Source organism: Sminthopsis crassicaudata, chromosome 1, assembly GCF_048593235.1.
Source record: "Sminthopsis crassicaudata isolate SCR6 chromosome 1, ASM4859323v1, whole genome shotgun sequence".
Lineage (NCBI taxonomy): Eukaryota > Metazoa > Chordata > Mammalia > Dasyuromorphia > Dasyuridae > Sminthopsis > Sminthopsis crassicaudata.
The window spans coordinates 172,723,994-172,744,828 of record NC_133617.1 but is presented as its reverse complement, the minus strand read 5'-3'; the positions used below and the strand labels follow the sequence as shown (position 1 = coordinate 172,744,828).

Here is a 20,835-nt window from a genome sequence, read left to right as displayed (position 1 = left end):
GTTCTTGATTCAATGGAATTAAATTTTCCACTTTTAAAATAAAGCATAATTGTCTTACTTTTTAACTTCATGAATACTTGTTGGGAAATATTTACAGGATTCATAGCACCAAATGAATTTTCTATAGTTATGCAATGTTTGGATGCCATGTACTTGCCTCATCTGTATTGTGACTGGACAGTTCATTAAAATTATGTATATTTAAAGATTCCTAGATTGAACAAAGGCCAGAAATTCTAAGTAGATCCAGCCAGCCTGACTCAACTGCAGAATAAGCAGTGGTGTGATCAGCATAATGATAGCTGGCATCTACATGCACTTTAAGGTTTGCCCAGCACTTACATATTGGCAAGAGCACTGGATTTGGAGTCAAAAGGCCTGAGCTAATATCTTAGCTCTATAATTTATTACATATGCAACTTAAAAACAATCCCAGAGCCTCTCAAGGACTCAGTTTCCTTATTTGTAAAATGAAGAGATCAGATAAGCTGAGGTTTAAGTCCCTTCCAGCTCTAAATCCTATGGTCCTATTAAAAAAAAAATACCAAAAACATATGTATGTTATGTGATACACAGATATCTATATCTCTATCTCTTTATCCACACACACACACACACACACACGTGAGTGTGTGTGTATATGTGTGTATATGTATGTATATATATATATGTATATGTATATCCTCGTCAGCATGAATCAGAAATATCCAGCAGTGTGGGAACTTGAATATATGATAGTCTTTCTGTTGCAAATTCTAATTTTGCCAGCACTGCCCAAAAGTTCAGCTATAGCTCTCTCTATGAGCAGTGCTTCTGTGTCCACATTTATAAAATAGAGCCATTAGAGGTGTTCAGGAGAAATCACTGCATGAGTCTTTTGAAAAAGAGATTGAAATTTTAAAACTTTCCCCCCTAAAATGACAGGATTAATGACCTTCCTTGAAATGTTTGAAATCAAATCAATTTATGTAGTTCTTATTTCTAATTTTGGTTTTTTTCAGATTATGCCTGGAATACAAAAACTGGTCGGACCCAGTTTTCAGGCCCTACTTACAATCCTACAGCAAAAAATATAAATATTTTAAACCGTGCACATCCAGTTCATTCAGTACATGGAAGAACAGACTGGGTGGCCAAATATGGAGGCCATCGGTAGAAGGCTTGTTTCAAAATGCCCTCCTTGTTCTAGAACAGTATGTTCCATTGCTATACTCCGAGAAATGTCTACAAATGTTTAGTTCCACTGATTTCTGGGAGAAAATCACAACAGTGGATTATTTAATGGCAAAAATCATCTTGTATTTTATTCCATCCTTATGAAAGAAAAACACATCACTTAGCATTATTGTCTACATTAATTTAAGAGTAGAATTTTACAAAGTATTGAATAAACTTTGCCAAAGTATCAAGTATTTTGATCTACAAATGAATAGATAATAAATACAAGAAACTTTTTTTTCTTCTTAAAAACTCTTGAAAATTTGGGCCCTTTTAAAATACACTAAACATTCTCTCCTTGTTAAATTGTTTTGGAGAAGGATTGTTCTCAGATTTCTATATTTTTCTGAAAACTCCTTTGGACCATGATAGGTTCTTGAAGATGATGCTTATTTGGGCAAGCTTTTTTTTTACTGTATTGACTGATGAAAAGCAAAAAATATGATAGTTTGCCATTTTATGTTTTCTATTTTATAAATATTAGGCAGAGATCATTTTAACCTTCCATCAAATATTTTTCTACAGAAAATGTAATTAATACAGAGTATATCAAAATTATGCTATAAGGATATAGTAGAAGATTCTATACATTTTGTGTCTGGTTTATCTAGCTACAAATGATATGTTTTGGTGACTATAAATTTCAGTGGCCTGAGGACTTCCAAATTAAGAATAAGCATAGCATCGAGACGATTCCTAAAGTTGCATTAAATTTCTGTTCCCCAGCCTTGCAGAATGTGATTTTGTTCCTGAAAGTAAATTGTTGATGTTGTAGATCACTAGCTATACCTTTTTCATTTGACCTAAAAAATAAAACTCATTCATTTACTGTAGCAACAATGGCACTAAAGATGTATTTAATAATTTTATTTCAAAATCTGTTTTTCAGGGAGACATTTTAAAGTTTGTACCACTCTATTTAAATCTGCCTATTTGTTAACTGGAAAGACTGTTTATTCTTTTAAGATACAACAATGTTATCAATTGATATTTTTATATATTTTAATACTTTGTTTAAAAAAATGTAGCTGTTATTGCCATCATCTTGTGTTCTATAATTTGTGAGCTGTATCCAATGGCATGTTAGCAAAAAAAATCAAGCATTTTTGCTACAATAACTGCGCCTTTCATTGTTGAAAAATACTGTATAATTCTGGAAAAAAAAATCTAAAAAATGAGTTGTCTGCTTAGTAACGTGCCACAGTTTTAAATCAACCATATTGCTCTGTGTTTCTTTGTACCATATGGTCAGTCCTTTGATTTAATAAATCTTTTATGTAACTGATAATCTCTTAACTCTGAAGAGTGTCTATTGAAGTAATTACAATTAAGTAATAGAGTCATAGATTGTTAGAGATGGAAGGGTTCTCAGAGATCATACAGGTCCAGATGCCATCTTCTGACTGTGTAGATATATGGAAACTTGCTTAAGTTCAAATTGCTAATTAGTCAAAGAGTTGGGCCTAGGATCTTGGCCTCCTGACTCCTAGTCTAGTGTGCTTTCCACCACATTAGGCAGTTTATCATACTTAAAGTAAACATGTAACTATTATTCCTCAAGGTTTCTCTTGAAAAAGAAGATAATCTTGGGGCAAGTCTTGCCAGATTAGCTATTGGCCACATACCCATAAATAATATATACCAGGTTAGTAGGAAAGAATATTGATTTAATGTTTCTCTACTAGTGTGGGTGACCTGAGTGGTCATTTATAGTTTAGTAAATAATTTGCTATTTATTCACAAGATTATCCATACCTATAATATTATTTCATCATGTAAAGTTATGCTAAAAATGTAAGATGAAATTTTTGCATTGTCTTCATTGACAAGATTTTCAGGGGTTTTATAAATTATTAAAGCTCAAACAAATGCTAAGTATCATGAGCTTGTAAGTAGAAGTACGTACAAAGATTATATAAAACTTATATAAAACTGTCAAAAATTATCCTGTTTCCTTCTACTTGTCTCCATCCAATAGAGTTTTCTATTCTGACAACAGGCATTTTATTCATTGAAATTAAATGTGAGCACTACCAGCATTGCCCTATCTCCAGATAGTGGGGCAACTCTCAAGTTTTGAATATTCCAAGGGAAGACCAAGGAACCTCCCTATTTCCATCAGTGCAGGATCCATTCTGGATTCTAAGCAGAGTTCTGAAATCTTGATAGAAAAAAAAAAAAAAAAGTTTTTTTTTTTTTTATTTGTTTGTTTTTATTACACATCTATTACATTTAGCATTTATCCATGGTAATGATGAAAGATGATCTTAAGACAACACTAACAACTATAAATTCCAACCTTTACTTTCTAATTATTAAACAGCCATAGCTATATGGAGGGCCTCCTTGTTGGGAGATAACATGGATCTGGGTCTCCTGAGGCTTCTATTCTGGAAATGGCTCAGAGCAAGGGGCTTTTTTGTACCCTTGAACAGACAGAGTGCCCTTCTGTACTCTGTACCCTAAACAATTCTGCATATAAGTTGAAGATGCTGACCTGCTTGGGTAAAGGGAGTTCCTTTTTTATGAAATCACCCTTCCAGTCTCTTTCCGATCCCCATGGAAAATTTCTAGTGATGATCAGTTGCCTGAGGCAATCGACAGCCTCCCTGCTTTCAAGGTTTCAGACCCAGCTCAGCTGCAGGCTAAAAACAGGTCTCTCTAGGATAAAGCTTATTCAATTTCCCACTCTATAGAAATCCTGGGGTAAAGAAGGTGGAGGGAAAAGTTTGGGGCCTTTGAGCACTCAGGATTGTCAGCAGATATTCACCTAACACAAGTTCAGCCAATAAATGGTAACTGGTTTATTTCACAAGTGGCTTGATATCACAAAGAAAGCAAGGAACTGTTACAAAAACCTCAGTGAACTAGAACTTATTACTCTTTCCCTGGCACTGTTAGCAAAATAAAACAGACCTAGAAGAGACCTGGATTGCAATAGCATTTAGATCTGTTAAAAAAAAAAAAAAAAAAAAAGGCAAGAAAGAATGCTTATACAATCAGAAGGATGCCCACAGACCTGATGGGTGTTTGAAGAGGAAAAAACCCAGAGAGGAAGGGATAATTGTCCTTTGTGTATTCAGACCAGTGGGGAGGCATCTAGAGGAAAAATGTGATGTGTCAATGGTTCCCTGAACCCCTCCACAATCTAATGTGACTGTGCTTGGAACTTCCTGCAGAGCTGATGGCCATTGACAGAATTATTCACCATATGGGAAAGTCTATGATAGCAGGGTCATTCAGATGCAGTCCAAACTATAATCTATAAAGGGAAATGATCTGTATCTCTTCCTTGTCAATCTAGGAGCATATTTGAAGATGCTATGAAAGTAAAGGGCTAGCACTAAGATAAAAAAATTTCATTTGGATTTATAATCCTAGGCTTTGTGAAAGAACTAAGTTATAAGTGGTTATGTTATTATACACATGGGAATATTTCTCAAATGGGTCCCTGAAAACCAGGAATCATCTGAAGTCCAAATCTGCCTTTGTTTAGAAGCATTTAGTACTTATTCCCTGAGAAAATATATATAAACATGAAATCCCTCCCAAATAAGATTTCCCAGGGGCTGGTATTGAAAAATGTTTGTTCAAAGTATTATATATGTTTATTTTTCTTATTAAATGATATCTGGTAGAGCACAGGTGAAAAATACTAAAAAATACTAAAAAAAAAAAAAAAAAAAAAAAACTTAAGCACTAATTTAGTCCTATCTGTCCCTGTTCACTTCTCTTAGTTTTCCCAGAAACATATTTCTATAAAAACCCAAGAAACAACATCAGAAGAAAAAAGTGTTATGGCTAATTGATTTTCTATATGCCTTGTGATTTTATTAGCTTGTAAGGTTTAGTGTTTAAGAAAAGATGTTCTGATTTAACTGGCAGTACAGACTAAGGCACAGAACTATAATGGGTAGCATTTGTAAAAAAACTTTTTTTTAGCTGCCCACAACAGAAAGCTTATAACTAATGTCATCAAAGTATCTGCACACACACACATCCATGTGTATGCAAATATATACACATAAAATACATTTTTTGGACAGACATATCCCAAGTCTTAACCATCATCTCCCCTTGTTAAGCTACTAACCAGGTAAGCAACCACCATAAGATTAATATTCAACTAACCTTTTTTATGGAATTAATCTAAACACAGCACAAGATATGTGGATTCAAAATTTCTGTTTCCTTACAAGGAATCTTCCTATTTAAATGGGAATGAAGGAAAAAAGCTTACTAAAGATCTAAATGATAACAATACCTGAACATATTTTCTCCTAAAAAATCAGCTAAATAATTTGTCCTTGCATTGCATTTATAAGTAGCAACTCTTACTTTTATCATAAAGACAGGAAAACTAAGGGTCAGAGAAATATAAAGCCTTTATGGACACAAATGAGAGGTGATAAATAGCTAGAATCCAAATTTCAAGGGTCTTGGGCAAAGCAATACAATCAAATCCAGATGCAAAGTCACTTGAAGCAAATGGAATTATTTGAAATCTCTAAATTCAAAGCCTAAACACAGTTGAAATATCTAGATTACTAGTAAAGTGGAACACATCCACGATATAGGAGTACAACTTAAATACCAATGGGTAAATCAATGACGAGACTAGAAATAGAGACCAGACTTCCCATCTTCAATAAAGGGTACCACATTGCTCATAATTACAAATGTGTGTGTGTATACATATAGACATATACATGTATATATACATGTGTATGTGTATAAGTTAGCTTTTCAACGCCTAAGAGATCAGTATTTTAAAATTTTTCCAAAGATTCAAATATAAAATACATATAATGGTGGTCATTGCCCACTTAGTGTGTGCCTGACAGCTCTACTTCAAGCCCTTTTTTGTCAGTTCTCTAAATTCAGACGTCAAATCCTTCAATCAACGATTGGCCACACACTGGACATTTCTCAGGATTGCCTTCTGAAAATAATATTTAGAACCCTTACCATAACATGGTCTGTTAGAGATAGCACAGAACTGGTGCTAAATGTGGGTCTGTCTTAGTTCCCATATAGTTTAAGCTTTCCAAGTTGTAGTCACTTATAGTACAGACCTGTGACAGAGATGGCCAAGACCATGTCAATGCTCCTCATAATTGAGACTCCATTTGTAGTACAGTTTTCATAGTCTCAGCATTCATTCAAATGAGAAACTTCTCTCCATTCTAAGTCTTGACAAAGCTCCCCTGCTTGCTTCTCAGCTCACAAGGTAGCTCAGAACCCATCATTACAGTGTACCTGCAAATAAAGTGTAAGGAAGAACCGAACAATTACTCAGGAGATGATCAGTGAAGAAGCCGCTCAACTGCCGATATGAGGTACCAGAATAATATAATTTCATAAAACATTTTAATTGATGTTCTGAGACAAACATGTATAATTGAGAATAATTAAACATTGTGGAAATACAAATTCTTCATTATCTTCCTTTCACAATGTGGCTCTTTGTGATATAGTAGACAGATCCTGCAACTGGTACAAAAAAATTTCACTTGTCACAAGATGGTGAAACCCACTATAGAAAACTTCTTTGGAGACAACCGAAGACTGGACCAAACTATTAACGATGGCAACCCAATATGAGATGACATTGTGATCCGTCAATTATTGGATCCCTCTGTAGATAGCAAAATTCAGTGCTGCTTTGGTTTAAAAAAAAAACAATCTCCAAAAATATCAGGATATGTACAAATGCTCAGGTCCTCTGCTCATACACTCAAGTGCTGGAAGTTTTTGAAATTCTTGATCTCTTATCAATTTTAACTCAGATTTTAATTATGCTTGCCGTGGTTTATCCAACATCTTTAAACCAAGTCTTCCAACCATCAGGAGACTATTAAAAGGAAATACAAAACAAGTTAAAACAGACATGCCTTGTCTATTTTGTGAGACCTGATAACTTCTTCCTGATTATAATACCTAGTTGCATTTTTAATCCATACTTAGAACAACATTAGTAGATCATGTTAGTATAAACAATTGGAGTCTACATATTAAAATTTAACATAAAACTCCTATTTCTATCTCCCCTCAGAGATACTCAGGTCAGACTTTCTTATATTATCAAAATGAACATTTCTGCCTAACAAAAATAACCTCCACTAATTTTAAGCTAAGCTTAACATGATAACATGTCAGCATAGAGGCTTAACAGATTTTCACATTCAGGGAAATTTTTAATCACATCCATTTTAAGGAAAAGAACCTAAGACACTAACTAGGAGCAATCCCTGCCAGTAAGCTTAACTGATAAAGTATAAAGAAAGTAAAATAATGGACAGTTTTAAAGTTGGAAATGGATTCAAAATGGGAAAAAAAATTACTAAAACTTTAGGGATTATTAAATCTAAAGTAGAAACTGCAAGGTGAGATGAGGAGAGGAAGTGCCATATTCCAATTTTTTAAATTTTGGTTTTTTTTTTTTTTTTTTTCCTGAATACAGCAATTAATCCCCTAAAATTCTGGGCACTGTTAATATCTCAGCAGTTATTTTTACTCCTGGTATGTGATTTTTTTAAAGAGGCCTGCTACAGTTTTAAGGTTGATTTTTAATTACAAAGTAAAGATTTAATTTAATTTACAAACTAATAAAATTCCTTTAAAATGGAATTCAGTGGTTTTATAATGGAAATCAGAATAATTGGAATTTATTTAATCAAAATTTAGAAAAAAATTTCTACTGAATAAAGGACATTTGTATGGATAAGTGATATAAGTGTATATGAGTAAAGGTGCTTTGATGTTAGTAATAATTGTTACTGTTCTGGCCAGAAACTCTGAGGGTCTTCCCCTCCCAGATTGATTCTTTTAAGAAGGTCTAATTAGCCCCTACTGTTTGCCTCAACTCTTACCTAGCTTTTAATTACTGAATGGGCTTAGACTTAGACAAACTGAGCTTTAGGACCTTAGCTTAAAAAAGGCTAAGTCTCCCACTGCCTGTGGGGCCACCAGGACCATCACCAGTGTCACCTCTGTCTTGCCGCTGGACTTCAATGATTCTGGAGTAGAGAATGGGGCCAATGACTTTGGACAGTTCTGCCTCACTTAAATCCAGTTCACACGCAAGTCAAGACATCACCCTCCTGATGTCATTGGACCTCTTTGAGAATGATGGATGAATAACAACAAACAACTTTCTACCTAGGTTTGTCCTTGGCAATGAAGAGGAGTGGGAAGGGAATGGTCAGGAATCCTGGTGTAAGCCATTCTCTCCAAGCTCGCTTGGTCACTGGGCTGTACCTTTAGATACAATGTAATCCTTGCCTTCTGCTTCAGGTTTTTCTATCATAGAAGGCAGGTTTATAAGTGTAATGATTAAATTATCATCTACAGTTGCCCCTGCTTTAGAGGGCTTTGTCTTTAGGCACATGTGTATAAATTTAACACATATAGCTCACTTCTTTCTTTGCTACATTGAAACAAAGGATGACACAACAATTATCTTAGGCAACAAATAAATAGCGACCACAAATAATCTCTACTCAGATTAAATGAAACAGAAACATTTTTGGGCAATACCTGGCACCCGAAATTAAGCCTGCTGGCATGAATTTTCCAGAGTTGTAGAATCTCATTCCCATGATGCCAGTTAGAGTTCCTGAAGCCACTGATGGAAAATTAAAAAAAAAAAAAAAAAAAAAAAGACTTAGTATATAAGTGGCAGCTAGGTGGCGTAGTGGATAGAGCACTGGTCCTTAAATCAGGAAGATTTATTTTACTAGGTTTAAATCTGGCCTTAGACACTTACTAGCTGTGTGACTCCTGTAACCTTTAACCATTTTGTCTCAGTTTCCTCATCTCTAAAATAAGCTGGAACAGAAAATGGCCAACTACTCTAGTATCTTTGTCAGAAAAATCCTACATGGGGTCACAATGAGATGGAAGTGCCTGAAAAATGTCTGAACAACAAAAGTTTGGGATTAAATGAAATAAGGATGAAATCCTGTGAATCATTTAAGGCCCACCTCATCCACAGTCTTCTCTGATCAAGGCAGCTATAAGTGCCTCTCCCTCCATTGGTTCCCAGAGAATTATCTGCACCACACACATGGCAATTGGTAACACATTTAGAATACGTTCACTTGGTTTTGCTTTCCTTCATTGTCAATGCTGAAGCTAATAGTTCTGAGTGTAATCTCTACTATCCTTAGTAATTTTACACACTAATTTCAATAAGAAAATCTAAATCATAACTATGCAAATATATATAACAATAAATTATTCTCTGTATTTAGATTGTTTGTACCTCTGTTCATGTTCAGAAAAAGTTAAATACAAAGAATAATTTATTGGATTTTTCACATTCTGGATCTGTGACTTCATATGGATCAGATGTGAAATACCGAATGACCAATAGGGAAACTTTATACAGCTATGGATCAACACCTAGTCTTAGAGCTGCCCAGATACACAGAGATTCCTTGATTTATTCTAAGTCATACAGCTAGTATATCAGAGAAAGGACTAAAGGACATTAATCCAAGTCTTCCTAACTAAGAAGTTCAGTTCTTTGCTCACTATAATCTGCTGCCTCTCAAACAACAGGAAAAATGTCTATAAATATAATGAACTCACTAAATCCCACTCCAAAACCTCAAGCTAACACTTTCCCAGTTGGTAAATCAAAAAGAATACTTACCTAGGGAAACCCAAATGTTCTTGGGATCCTGAGATAGCTGATAAGCTCCAAGGCCTGCCAAACCACCAAAGAGAAGACCAGCAGCCAGGGATGGGACACTTCCTAGAATAAATCAGACCCACATTAGTTACTTCTCACTGTGGGCCACAGGCAGCCTGCCCTTGCTAAAATTACCTTTAGTATAATGAGAAACATTAAGAAGGAAGAGTGATCCAACTAGTCACTGAGGAAAGAGGAGAAAAAAGGTGGAAAAATTAAAAGGGAATAAGGGATGAAACTAGTACCAAGAAAAGGAAGAAAGGGAGGGAGGGAGGGAGGGAAGAAGGAAGAAAAGGAAGGAAGGAAGGAAGGAAGGAAGGGAAGGAGAAAAGGAGGGAGAAAAGGGGTAGAGAAAGAAAGAGAGGGAAAAGGAAGGAAAGGTGAGAGGAAGAAAAAAACACTATACAAAATAGCTCCCAAGAAATAATAATCACTGAGAATCTCCAGTGAATTCTTTCAAAATCTAAATTGCACTGTATTCAAGGAAGCAGGAAACAACTGGGCACTAGTACAGTGGATGGAATACAGACCTGAAGGCAGGAAGACTATGGTTCAAATTCCACCTCATACACTTACCAGCTGTGTGACCTTAAATAACTCACACAACTATTATAGCTCTTTTCCTCACTTGAAAAAGTAGAAGTTGAACTCAATAACCTTTCAGGTCCCTTTCAAATTCTAAATTTATAAATCTATAATAAATAAATTTACAAGGATGAAAATGTGGGGGTGGAGAGAAGTATGTGCTGCAAAACTCACTTTACAGAAATGTGCAAGGATGCTGGCGGAATATATTTCCTTGGGGATTCACAGCAAAATCCTTTCTAGCTTTATGAGTATGGGATTATAACTATTTGGCATTGAATGATAGTCCCATGCCTAAGGCCTCTGTTTTATCCATTTGTATAACGTAAAGATAACAATGAAAATTACAAAATCAGAAGCAAGCTATTCAACTGGTACACTGGATAACCTTTAAAAAAAAAAAAACAAGTGAGCTATATTTACGTAATTGCTACAGCAGAAATAATATTGAATGTGAAGTCAGGAAGCTAGGGTTTAAATTTTGGTTCACATAAGTCAGTTCATCTCTCTGGGCCTCAGTTTCCTCATCTATAAAATGAAGGGTCTGAATTAAATGATATCTAAACTCTAGTTCTAATTCTGATCCTAAGCCTATGGCCTCCCCTCTCTCAAGCCATCCATGTTGTTTAAGTGAAAATATAACCAAAACAAAAAAATTTGTTATAATACATCAATTACTCATCCTTTAAAATGGCCAGTCACTAATGACAATCAACTATGAAAAATTTAACTATTCTAATTCATACAATGATCCAAGACAATTCCAAAGGAGCTGTAATGAAAAATATTTATATCCAGAAAAAGAACTAATGAATTCTGAGTATAGATTGACGCATACTTTTTTTTTTTTTTTTTTTTGCAACATGGATGATATGGGAATGTGTAATTGATATATTATTGCTTGCCTTCTTAAGAGTGGGAAGGGGCGAGACAGAGGGAGAAAATTTGCAACTCAAAATGTAAAAATAAATTACCATTAAAAACAAAGTGGTCAGTCACCAGTAAGACAAGATTTATAAGAATAGCGCATACCTGCTTTTGCATAGCCAATTATTCCACCAGAAGCAACCAATGCTGCATAGCCAAAGCCAATCCAGTCCAGAGCCATCCTGATAACAGAAAAATAGGAATTCGCTCACAAAAATTCTTCCTTTAAGAAAAAAAGTTATTCTCAATTAATTGACAAATACTTATTTATATGTCCTGGGAGCTTTGCTAAGTAAGCTGCTGTTGTTTGTCCTTTGTTCTTGAAGAAGATTATGACAACACAGAGGTGATGCCATGATATGTATTTAAGTAACAGAAGGCCGTGCAGAGTCACCCAGACTCATTTTCTCCTCCAGAGCCATCTGGGTCCAGTAATAAGAAATAGATTAGGATGACTAGAGATGACCCTGAATGCAATGGGACTCCTTAGCCTTTTTTAAGCCCAGATCTTTAACATCAACAGGTCTCATTTTGACCAGGAAAATACCCAATCAGTAATGTCTCAGTATATCTCTCAGAAAATATGACTATGGTTGTGGATTGTGTGAAAAGAGGAATACAAGTTTTGGGTGGAGTGTCAGTAATGCCTAGTATCTCAGAGAAAGGCAGACAATAGACTAGGTAGGAAGAACTGAAAATATTTTTCATATGCTCTTTAAGATTCCTGTTTTCTCAGAGTTTCATTTTGCTCCTTAAGGATGTGTTATTTCATTTCTAAAATGATTTTTCCTATCAATTGGGAGCCTTGGTAATGAGAGAAAACCAGATTTAAAAGAATATAAATACAGCAAGAGCTATCTCTGAAAACTTCAGTCAGACTTTGCATTGTTCAGGGCGAGTGAAATATGTGACACCATAAAAATAATTTACAGCATTTTCATGGAAGCTGAAATGAGTAATAATAATGTGTTCTTAAAATTTTGTTTCCTTGGCAGGTTCTTGACACAGAGTCCTAACTAAAGAAGAAATACTTATAGGCTAGGGGAAAGCCCCCAAAACTTTTAGATAGGGTGTGATAATAGAATATTGCTTCCTTCTTTTATTTCAAATATTTAAGTATTCAACTTACTCTCTGGTGATATAAAGACAAAAATGAAATAGTTTTGGTCTTTATCTGTGAATGTAGCTTTGTCTTAAACATCCTTTAGTATCAGAAAAGTACCATTATTATAATTCAGGAAATCTAGGTACTAATATTGGTTCTGCCGATATACTGTTCTACATGACTGAAGGAAAATCCTAACATTTTGGGGACCCATGATAAATGCACTAATGCTTTGCCTATAAACAGTTATTGCCTATTGAAAACTGAACTTAACATGTGTATAAGTTCTGGCAACTTTTCCTTCTGTTAAGTTAAAAGCCAAAATTTGAAAGGAAAGCCTCTAGCCTCCTTTGCCCCTTGATCTTAAAAAAAAAAAATCCTCAAGCTATCTGTCAATGTCCTGGGTTTGTACTTCTAGGCTCCTTTTCCCCCTTCTCCTACCTGTCCTTCTAATATGAAGATAAGATACATTTATTTCATTTTCTAATATATAAGACCCAGATCCTGCCTTGTTTATCTTTTACTCTCAGCACCTAGCAGACAATGAACACATAGACCAATACCTCTAGTTTCCTTAACTGTGAACTCCCTCCACCAAAAGATCACAACCCTTGCATACCTTAACTGAAGGTTTAAATTGGCTTCTAAGAGGAAGAGAGAAAAAGGGGGAGAGGGAGAAAGGGAAGGAGGAAGAAAGGGGAGAAGGGAAGGAAGGGAGGGAAGGGAGGAAGAGGGAGAGAAGGAGGGAGGAAATGAAAGGGAAAGGGAGGGGAGAAGATCCTTAAAAGGCCAACAATTTATTAGGATTGCGTTTGTGTTCTGAGTCAGGCATTTTATCTGAGAATCGTCCCAACCTGAGGAAGATTCCAAACGTTACTTTGGAGGAATTTTACATACGGATGCTTGCGCTTAAAAAAGGTCCTTTTAATTAGAGATGAATCTCATGGCTTTTTTTTTTTTATTTAAAATTATACTCTGGTAGAGAAGGAATGAAATGTTAATGGGAAACTCAACTTCCCTTCCAGCTCTGTAAAATAGATTTTTCACGGGTTCCTATGGTAGCTTCCAGAAAAAAAAAATTTTTTTTAAATTTTAGATAATGAAGGTAAATCCCCAGCAGCACCCAGCTCCTACTTTATTTGCTCTGTATTTAAGGAGGCTAGAATCCATCTTGCAGGCCTCTTTGCCCTTTTATTTATTCACCGATGCTAGAACGTTCCGTTAAATATACCTGTATACACACACAGACATACTGCTAAATGTATGTACACACGCGCGCGCGCCTGGAGAATGTAGTCTGGAAACAGCATTAGGAGGTTTCTGGGTTTTTTTTTTTTTTTTTTTTTTTTTTTCTTAATGCGAGCATTACCCAATCCGCCTGCACCATACTTTCATTTCTGACGCTTGAAACTATAAATTACTCACGACCCTGCGATGGCTTATTTAAGCACTAGAATCAACACATTTTACTTAGTCTTAAGCAGGATTCACAACTTGCTTTAAGAGATGCAAAAAAATAAAATAAAATAAAAATTAAAAAACCTCCCAAACAGGCAATTTCAGGCAGAATTTCGTGCCATTTACAAGTCTGTAAAATGCACTTAAATTCCTTTAAGCGGAACATTGCAAGGGAAGCTGACACCTACCTGGGAGTAAGGGCGCGTAGGGGTGGGAAGCGTGAGACGAGCTGAAGGTTCTAAGACGTTCGGACGCTCACACCTCCAGGATAACAGAACACTTCCGGGGAAGAACGAATGGGCGTTACTAAAAGAGCCTTCCTTTAAAAAAAAAAAAAAATAGAAAAAGCAGCCAATCACAATCGCCGAGCCGGGCCTTGCAGAGCGCGCTTGCTGGTCCCAAGGACTAGTCCCAGGTAGAGGTCAAGGAAGTATTCGGCCATCCTGAAGACCGGGAGAAATTGAAAAGACGGGAAAAAAGAGTTTGCAAATAAAGCTGCTGACCTCAGGATCCTGCTTTCGGAAGGGACTAAGAGGAAATTGGGGAACCTCATGCTGACAAATGCCTGCGCCTCCCCCCTCCCAGGCTTTTTATTAAACTTTATTTTGTGCCTCCTGGCTAAGGCGGGCTAATTATTTTGCATGACTACATATATAACGGGTTTTGCTTTTCTTGCTTTCTATGACAGTGAGGAAGAGAATTAGGAAGTGAAATTGAAATTGAAATTGAAAGAAAGTTAAAGAGACAAGTGAAATAAGTGATGGGAGATGAATCGGGGCAAGGTTAGTCGTTTTCAGTCCTGCCCGATTCTTTGTGTCCTCATTTGAAGTTTTTTTTAATAAAGATATTGGAGTCGTTTGCCGTTTCTTCTCCATCTCTGGAAGTATGCTTACTTGTAAACTAAAAAAAAAAAAAAAAAAAAAAAAAAAATCCTTATTCTAAAAAGATGTTCTGATTACTCAGCTACTCAGTTCTGGAAAGAGTTATGAGGATTAATGAGTTAATTGCTATATAATAGTATTGAATTCTTCAGATGATTAATGGAGTGCAGTGTAGTTAATGCCTATCATGGGGTCAAACTCCCCTCATTTTAGGCCCAGGAAGGGAGAAGTAGATAGTAGAAAGTAAGATTCTAGAGGCAACTCAAATAGAGATCTTCCGATTTCAAAATGTAGTCCATAAAGAGTCATCTGTTATATGATAAATATGACCTAAATCTAATACACTATTTAATGCCACCAATAAATATATTATTTATTGATTGTAAAGTGACACTAGCACCTCTTTGTATATTCCGCAACATATTTGGAGGTAGCATTTGGATTTAATCCTGCTCTTACAGCTTAATAGCTTGCAGGACCTTGGATTTGGAGTAGTCACTAAGTTTTTCTGACCTTCAGATTCCATCTTTGTAAAATGAGAATAATACCTACACTATCTACTTCTTATATTATAAAAAGGGATAAAATAAGATAATTCAGGCAAAAGGATTTGCAAACCATACAGCATATATATACCATATGTAAATGATAGCTATAGCTACTTTATTCTTAAAAGTTTCTCAATAACTTTTAAAACCATTTTTATGCCTTTCTCCACATACTTCACCATGTAAATACTTTTCTACTTCCTTTCATCTGATCCAAGAGAAAATTATCCAAGTGCTCCCTTTTCTTTGTCTTTTAGATGCATTAACAATTAACTTTGTAATTTGCTGGCCTTTCAGCTGTGAATTATTTAAGCTGAACCATTATATTTGTCTGTTGGGTGTGACCAAGATTATACAAGGGCCAGTTTAGGTCTGGAGTCTGCTGATCTTAGGTCATTATCTAATCACTTGTGTCAGCTTCAAGGGAAGTATTTTTTTTTTTAAGAGTGCTAAAAGAAGATAATACTAGTTTCTAAAAGGAGGCAGAATTTCACTTAGATAATCATAATATTTTCCAATGAGTCAGAACTCATAAAATGTTAGAACTGGTTTGGAAATGAGACATCATCTTATCCAACTTCATTTTGAAACAGTGTAACCTGAGAGACAAGGTGAAATGACTTGTGTTATGTTCTCATATACTTTATAATTTGGACATCTGGATAGAATTTAGAGATCATCAGAATCTTAGAAATCCCCTAGTCTAGCCTCTACATTTTCCAAATAAGAAAAGCTAGGTTCATATAGCTTAAATATCTTGGCTAAGGTCATATATGCAGTAAATAAGATGTTAATTCAGGTCCTTCTTCCTCTAAATCCAGGGTTTTATTTCACTACAATATTCTTTTGTGTGTTAAATTCTGTAAGCCTAGAGACAAAATCAAAAGCTAGGCTGTGGCAAGAATTTTAAGAACAATTCATAATACAAATCATGCAACTTGGGATTTATAATCAGGTGGGGAAACAAAAATTAGACTTTCTCTGGTCCTGGACCAGAGGACAGAATTAGGAGCAATGGGTAGACATTGTATAGAAGCAACTTTTGCTTTAAGGAAATTTTTCCTAATAGAGCTTTTCAAAAGTGGAATGGGCATTCAAAATTAATCTGAGGGAATCAAGTAAGGGCTAGACTATTACTTATCATAAATGGTATAAAAGGAATTCTCATTTAGATACTTGAACTAATTTAAATCAGTTTAAAGACTTGAACTAATAGCTTCTGAGGTCCCTTTAAGTTCTAAGATTCTATAATCTTATGTCAACTGTTGCATAAACTACTGCTTGATATGTGTAGTACTGGATGCCAAATTTTAATATATTCCTTTTTAATATTCATTTTAATTAATTTAAATATTAATATTAACAATTTGAAAACATTGTTCTATATATTATTCTCTTAATTATTCATAGTAGTCAAGGGAAGTAGTAGTAGAAGTAATATTACAATTATTTTTATTTCATTTGAAATTAATTTTAAGGTTTTGCTTGAGATTTACCTTCTCTAATAAACTTTCCCTTAAAGTTCCTTTATGTTCTATAAGCATATTCTAGGAGAAAAGTGAGGGACATGCAAAGAGCATGCTATGTATTAAGAAGAAGCTTCATTGTGATGAAAAACTGACTATGTTTAAAACACTTAGTGGGTGAAGCATTATACAATTTATTTAATTTCTTTCCACTAAAACATTGTTTTGTCAAAGTTCTTTAAGCCCAGAGACAAAATCTAAAATCAGGCTGTGTGTGTGTGTATCATAAATTATATAAATTATGCAATTCATAATGCATGTTTCTTTGTACAAAAAGGAAAATAATATTTCCCATAATTCAAGGCAGACATTCATTCAATAAATATTTATTATTGTTGTTTACTTGTTTTCAATTGAGTACAACTCTCTGTGACCCCATTTGGGCTTTTCTTAGTAAAGATACTGGAGTAATTTGCTATTTCCTTCTTTAAATGGTTTTACAGATGAGGAAACAAGTTAAGTGACTTGTCCAGGGTCACACAGCCAGTAGGTGTCTGAAGCTGTATTTGAATTCAAAAAGGTGAGTCTTCCTGATTTCAGGCCCAAGCTGCAAATATTTATTGTGTATCAAAGCAAGAATGTGATATCCTTCTTGTTGTTTCAAAAGCTCTTTAGCAAAAGGCTTGGCCCCATGTCATTTAAACAGAATTTGACCCTGACTGGTGGGGGTAGGGGTGTTGTGTGATATATTTGTGATGCATTGTCTGTTAAAAGGCTTGTCAAAGGGTAGTGTGGCTTAATAGAGAAAAAACAGGAATTAGATGGAAAATTAAAAAGATACGAATCATTACTTCAAAAAAAAAATTTATTGTGTGCCTACTATATGCTATTAGGTTAGGTACAGATTGAAGAAATAAAGAAGAATAAGACAACATTTGTTCTCTAGAAGTTAAAGTACATAGAAACTATAAATCAAGGCAGAATATGAAAATGCAATGAGATGGACAAAGAAAACATTCTAGATTGAGTAATTTTTTGTTTTATAACATTATCCCTTGTATTCATTTTTCCAAATTTTCCCCTCCCTCCCTCTACTCCCTCCCCTAGATGACAGGCAATCCCATACATTTTGCATGTGTTACAGTATAACCTAGATACAATATGTGCGTGTAAATCCAATTTTCTTGTTGCACAGTAAGAATTGGATTCCGAAGGTATAAGTAACCTGGGTAGAAAGACAGTGCTAACAGTTTACATTCACTTCCCAGTGTTCCTTCTCTGGGTGTAGTTGTTTCTGTCCATCATTGATCAACTGGAAGTGAGTTGGATCTTCTTTATGTTGAAGATATGCACTTCCATCAGAATACATCTTCATACAGTATTGTTGTTAAAGTGTATAGTGATCTTCTGGTTCTGCTCATTTCATTCAGCATCAGTTCATGTAAGTCTCTCCAAACCTCTCTGTATTTGTCCTGCTGGTCATTTCTTATAGAGCAATAATATTCCATAACCTTCATATACCATAATTTACCCAACCATTCTCCAATTGATGGACATTGATTCGTTTTCTAGTTTCTAGCCACTACGAAAAGAGCTGCCACAAACACTTTATCACATACAGGTCCCTTTCCCCTCTTTAGTATTTCTTTGGGATATAAGCCTAGTAGTAGCACTACTGGATCAAAGGGTATCCACAGTTTGATAACTTTTTGGGCATAGTTCCAAATTGCTCTCCAGAATGGCTGGATTCTTTCACAACTCCACCAACAATGTATTAGCGTCCCAGTTTTCCCACATACCCTCCAACATTCATCATTATTTGTTCCTGTTATCTTACCCAATTTGACAGGTGTGTAGTGGTATCTCAGAGTTGTCTTAATTTGCATTTCTCTGATCAGTAGTGATTTGGAACACTCTTTCATATGAATGGAAATAGTTGCAATTTCATCATCTGAAAATTGTCTGTTCATATCCTTTGACCATTTATCAATTGGAGAATGACTTGATTTCTTATAAATTAGAGTCAGTTCTCTATATATTTTGGAAATGAGGCCTTTATCAGAGCCTTTATCTATAAAAATATTTTCCCAATTTGTTAGAGTATGGTGAACAAGTATTATTACAATAACTAGCATTATTTTTTGCCTTTGTTGTTTGCTTGCTTGTTTTTTTTCATTCTCATTTTTCCTCTTTTTGTCTTGTGCAGCATGATAAATTTGGAAGTAGTTTAGAAGAACTGAATATGTTTAACCATCATTGGATTACTTGCTGTCTAAGGAGGGGGTGGGGGGAGAGAAAGGGAAAAATTTGGAACACAAGGGTTTGCAAAGGTGAATGTTGAAAATTGTCTTTGCATATAGTTTGAAAAACAGAGCTATTATAAAAAATTAAGCCAATTAGATTCCAGGGGAAAAAAAAAAAAACTAGCATTTATATAGTGCTTTAAAGTTTGCAAAGTGCTTTACTAATATTTTATGCTCTCATTACCTTTTGAACTGACAAGATCAAAGGTTCCAGTCTCCACCTAAAAAGGGAAAACAGAAAACAAATGCAAAGAACAATAGCTGAGGTCTCTTTCTCTTGGTCAAAGGACCTCAGGGGAAAAACCCATAGCTTCACCCCTTAAAAGTATGATCTCTCACTTGATACATGCAAAGGTGTCAGTCAAACCCATAGAAATGGAGCAGCTGAAAGAGAGAAATGGTGGAATCTCTTTAGGCCCTATGGATGGCTACATAATCAACCAAAGAGCTTCCCATTTTCTGTTATAAGCCATCCACAGCCATGTACAAAATGTCTACATATTTGTACAAATTATCTACAAATGCTCCAGTCTCTCTACCCTTTACACATCCATCATAATTCCTGGAAGAAGGCTCACAGCTTTTCTACCCGGTGATACTACCTCAGGCACTATGCCAAACTCATATAAAGATGGGAAATCCATTAACCATCCTCAAATGATTCTTACCAAAAACAAAGAAGATACTTTACAAATAACTCAAATCACAAATACTTTACTTAGAAAAATATAGTAAATTTTATTAAAGAAACAATACAGATATTTAAATATGATTAAATATAAAAACAGTGCAAAATAATACTTAAAACATGTTTAATGGGAAAATATGCAACTTTTAGATTTCAAATTGAAACAAGGGCTAATCTAAGAGTTGGAACTAAGTCCCTCAAACATTCTCACCCCTTTATAATTGGACTCTAAGGACTTCATGGACTATTATTTTAATCATCAGGCAGGACTAAGTATAGAATACATTGCATTCTTTTCCTTCTTTCTAAAGATTTGATAATCAAAACATTACCATTGCTTAACCATGACTCAGAGAATGAGAAAACTTTTGCCTAAAACATGAAACCAAGGTATATAAAATGCAACATTTTTTAGACATGGCTAATGTGGGAATTTGGTTTGCTTATATACGTTACATGGATTTTTTTTTTTCCCCTCCAGTTGCGGGAATTTTTAACTGCAAAAAAATTTTTTTTAAATTATTGTTTTGCATAGCTTCACATGTGGTTTCTTAATGGGACTTAGGGGTGGGGACAAGGGAGAGAATCGGAACATAAATTTTTTTGTTTGTTTTTTGTTTTTAAATGTAAAAAAGTTGTTCTGGGGGAAATATTAAATATTTTTAAAATATTAGCATTGCTACTGAGGGCAAGACAACTTATTACCCCATGACTCCACATCAGATATCACTTTGTATATAGTTTTTATTTAATTTTCTGTCCTCAGTTACCTTCTAATGGGGGAAGACTACACATAAAAAGGAAGTGAAAAGGGAAGGACAGCAGTATGAATGTGGAGATGGTCAGAAGTAACATAGAGGCCTAGTCCTAATAGAGTTAGAATGAATGCTCACCTATCAGAGCCCAGAATCCTAGGGTCAAAATTCAAGGTCCACAGGGGAGAAAGATGATGATAATA

General features: G+C 34.9%; 2 protein-coding genes across 12 annotated transcripts in view; one reads left to right on the top strand and one right to left on the bottom strand.

The window, feature by feature from the left end:
* MAK (male germ cell associated kinase) overlaps positions 1-6,903 on the top strand; it is an 87,638-nt gene extending 80,735 nt beyond the window's left edge. For 6 of the 9 annotated variants that reach the window (XR_012482825.1, XM_074271462.1, XM_074271434.1 and 3 more), the window contains one exon: positions 1,002-2,503. Coding sequence is in view for 7 of the 9 variants with exons in the window: in XM_074271462.1 (XP_074127563.1) it covers positions 1,002-1,156 (155 nt within the window). In the remaining 2 variants the exon portion in view is untranslated. Of the gene's footprint in view, positions 1-1,001; positions 2,504-6,440 lie in introns of those variants that run through there. The other 3 variants (XM_074271481.1, XM_074271504.1, XR_012482824.1) reach the window with 2 other exon arrangements.
* Positions 1,411-14,313, bottom strand: LOC141544875 (transmembrane protein 14C-like). 3 transcript variants are annotated; one of them, XR_012482830.1, is made up of 6 exons: positions 14,180-14,313; positions 11,534-11,610; positions 9,878-9,979; positions 8,758-8,845; positions 6,294-6,477; positions 1,411-3,379 (listed from the first exon to the last, which is right to left on the bottom strand). XR_012482830.1 is itself a non-coding variant. In XM_074271522.1 (5 exons), exons 2-5 carry the CDS (start codon positions 11,607-11,609, stop codon positions 6,405-6,407), a joined length of 339 nt encoding a protein of 112 aa, XP_074127623.1. In that variant the 5' UTR covers position 11,610; positions 14,180-14,313; the 3' UTR covers positions 5,024-6,404. The 3 variants fall into 3 exon arrangements, 2 of the variants coding, with proteins under 2 accessions (XP_074127623.1, XP_074127636.1); XM_074271522.1 differs by lacking the exon at positions 1,411-3,379 and having other exon boundaries at positions 5,024-6,477; XM_074271535.1 differs by lacking the exons at positions 1,411-3,379; positions 6,294-6,477 and adding an exon at positions 6,572-7,072 and having other exon boundaries at positions 14,180-14,312.
* Positions 14,314-20,835: the final 6,522 nt, after the last annotated feature.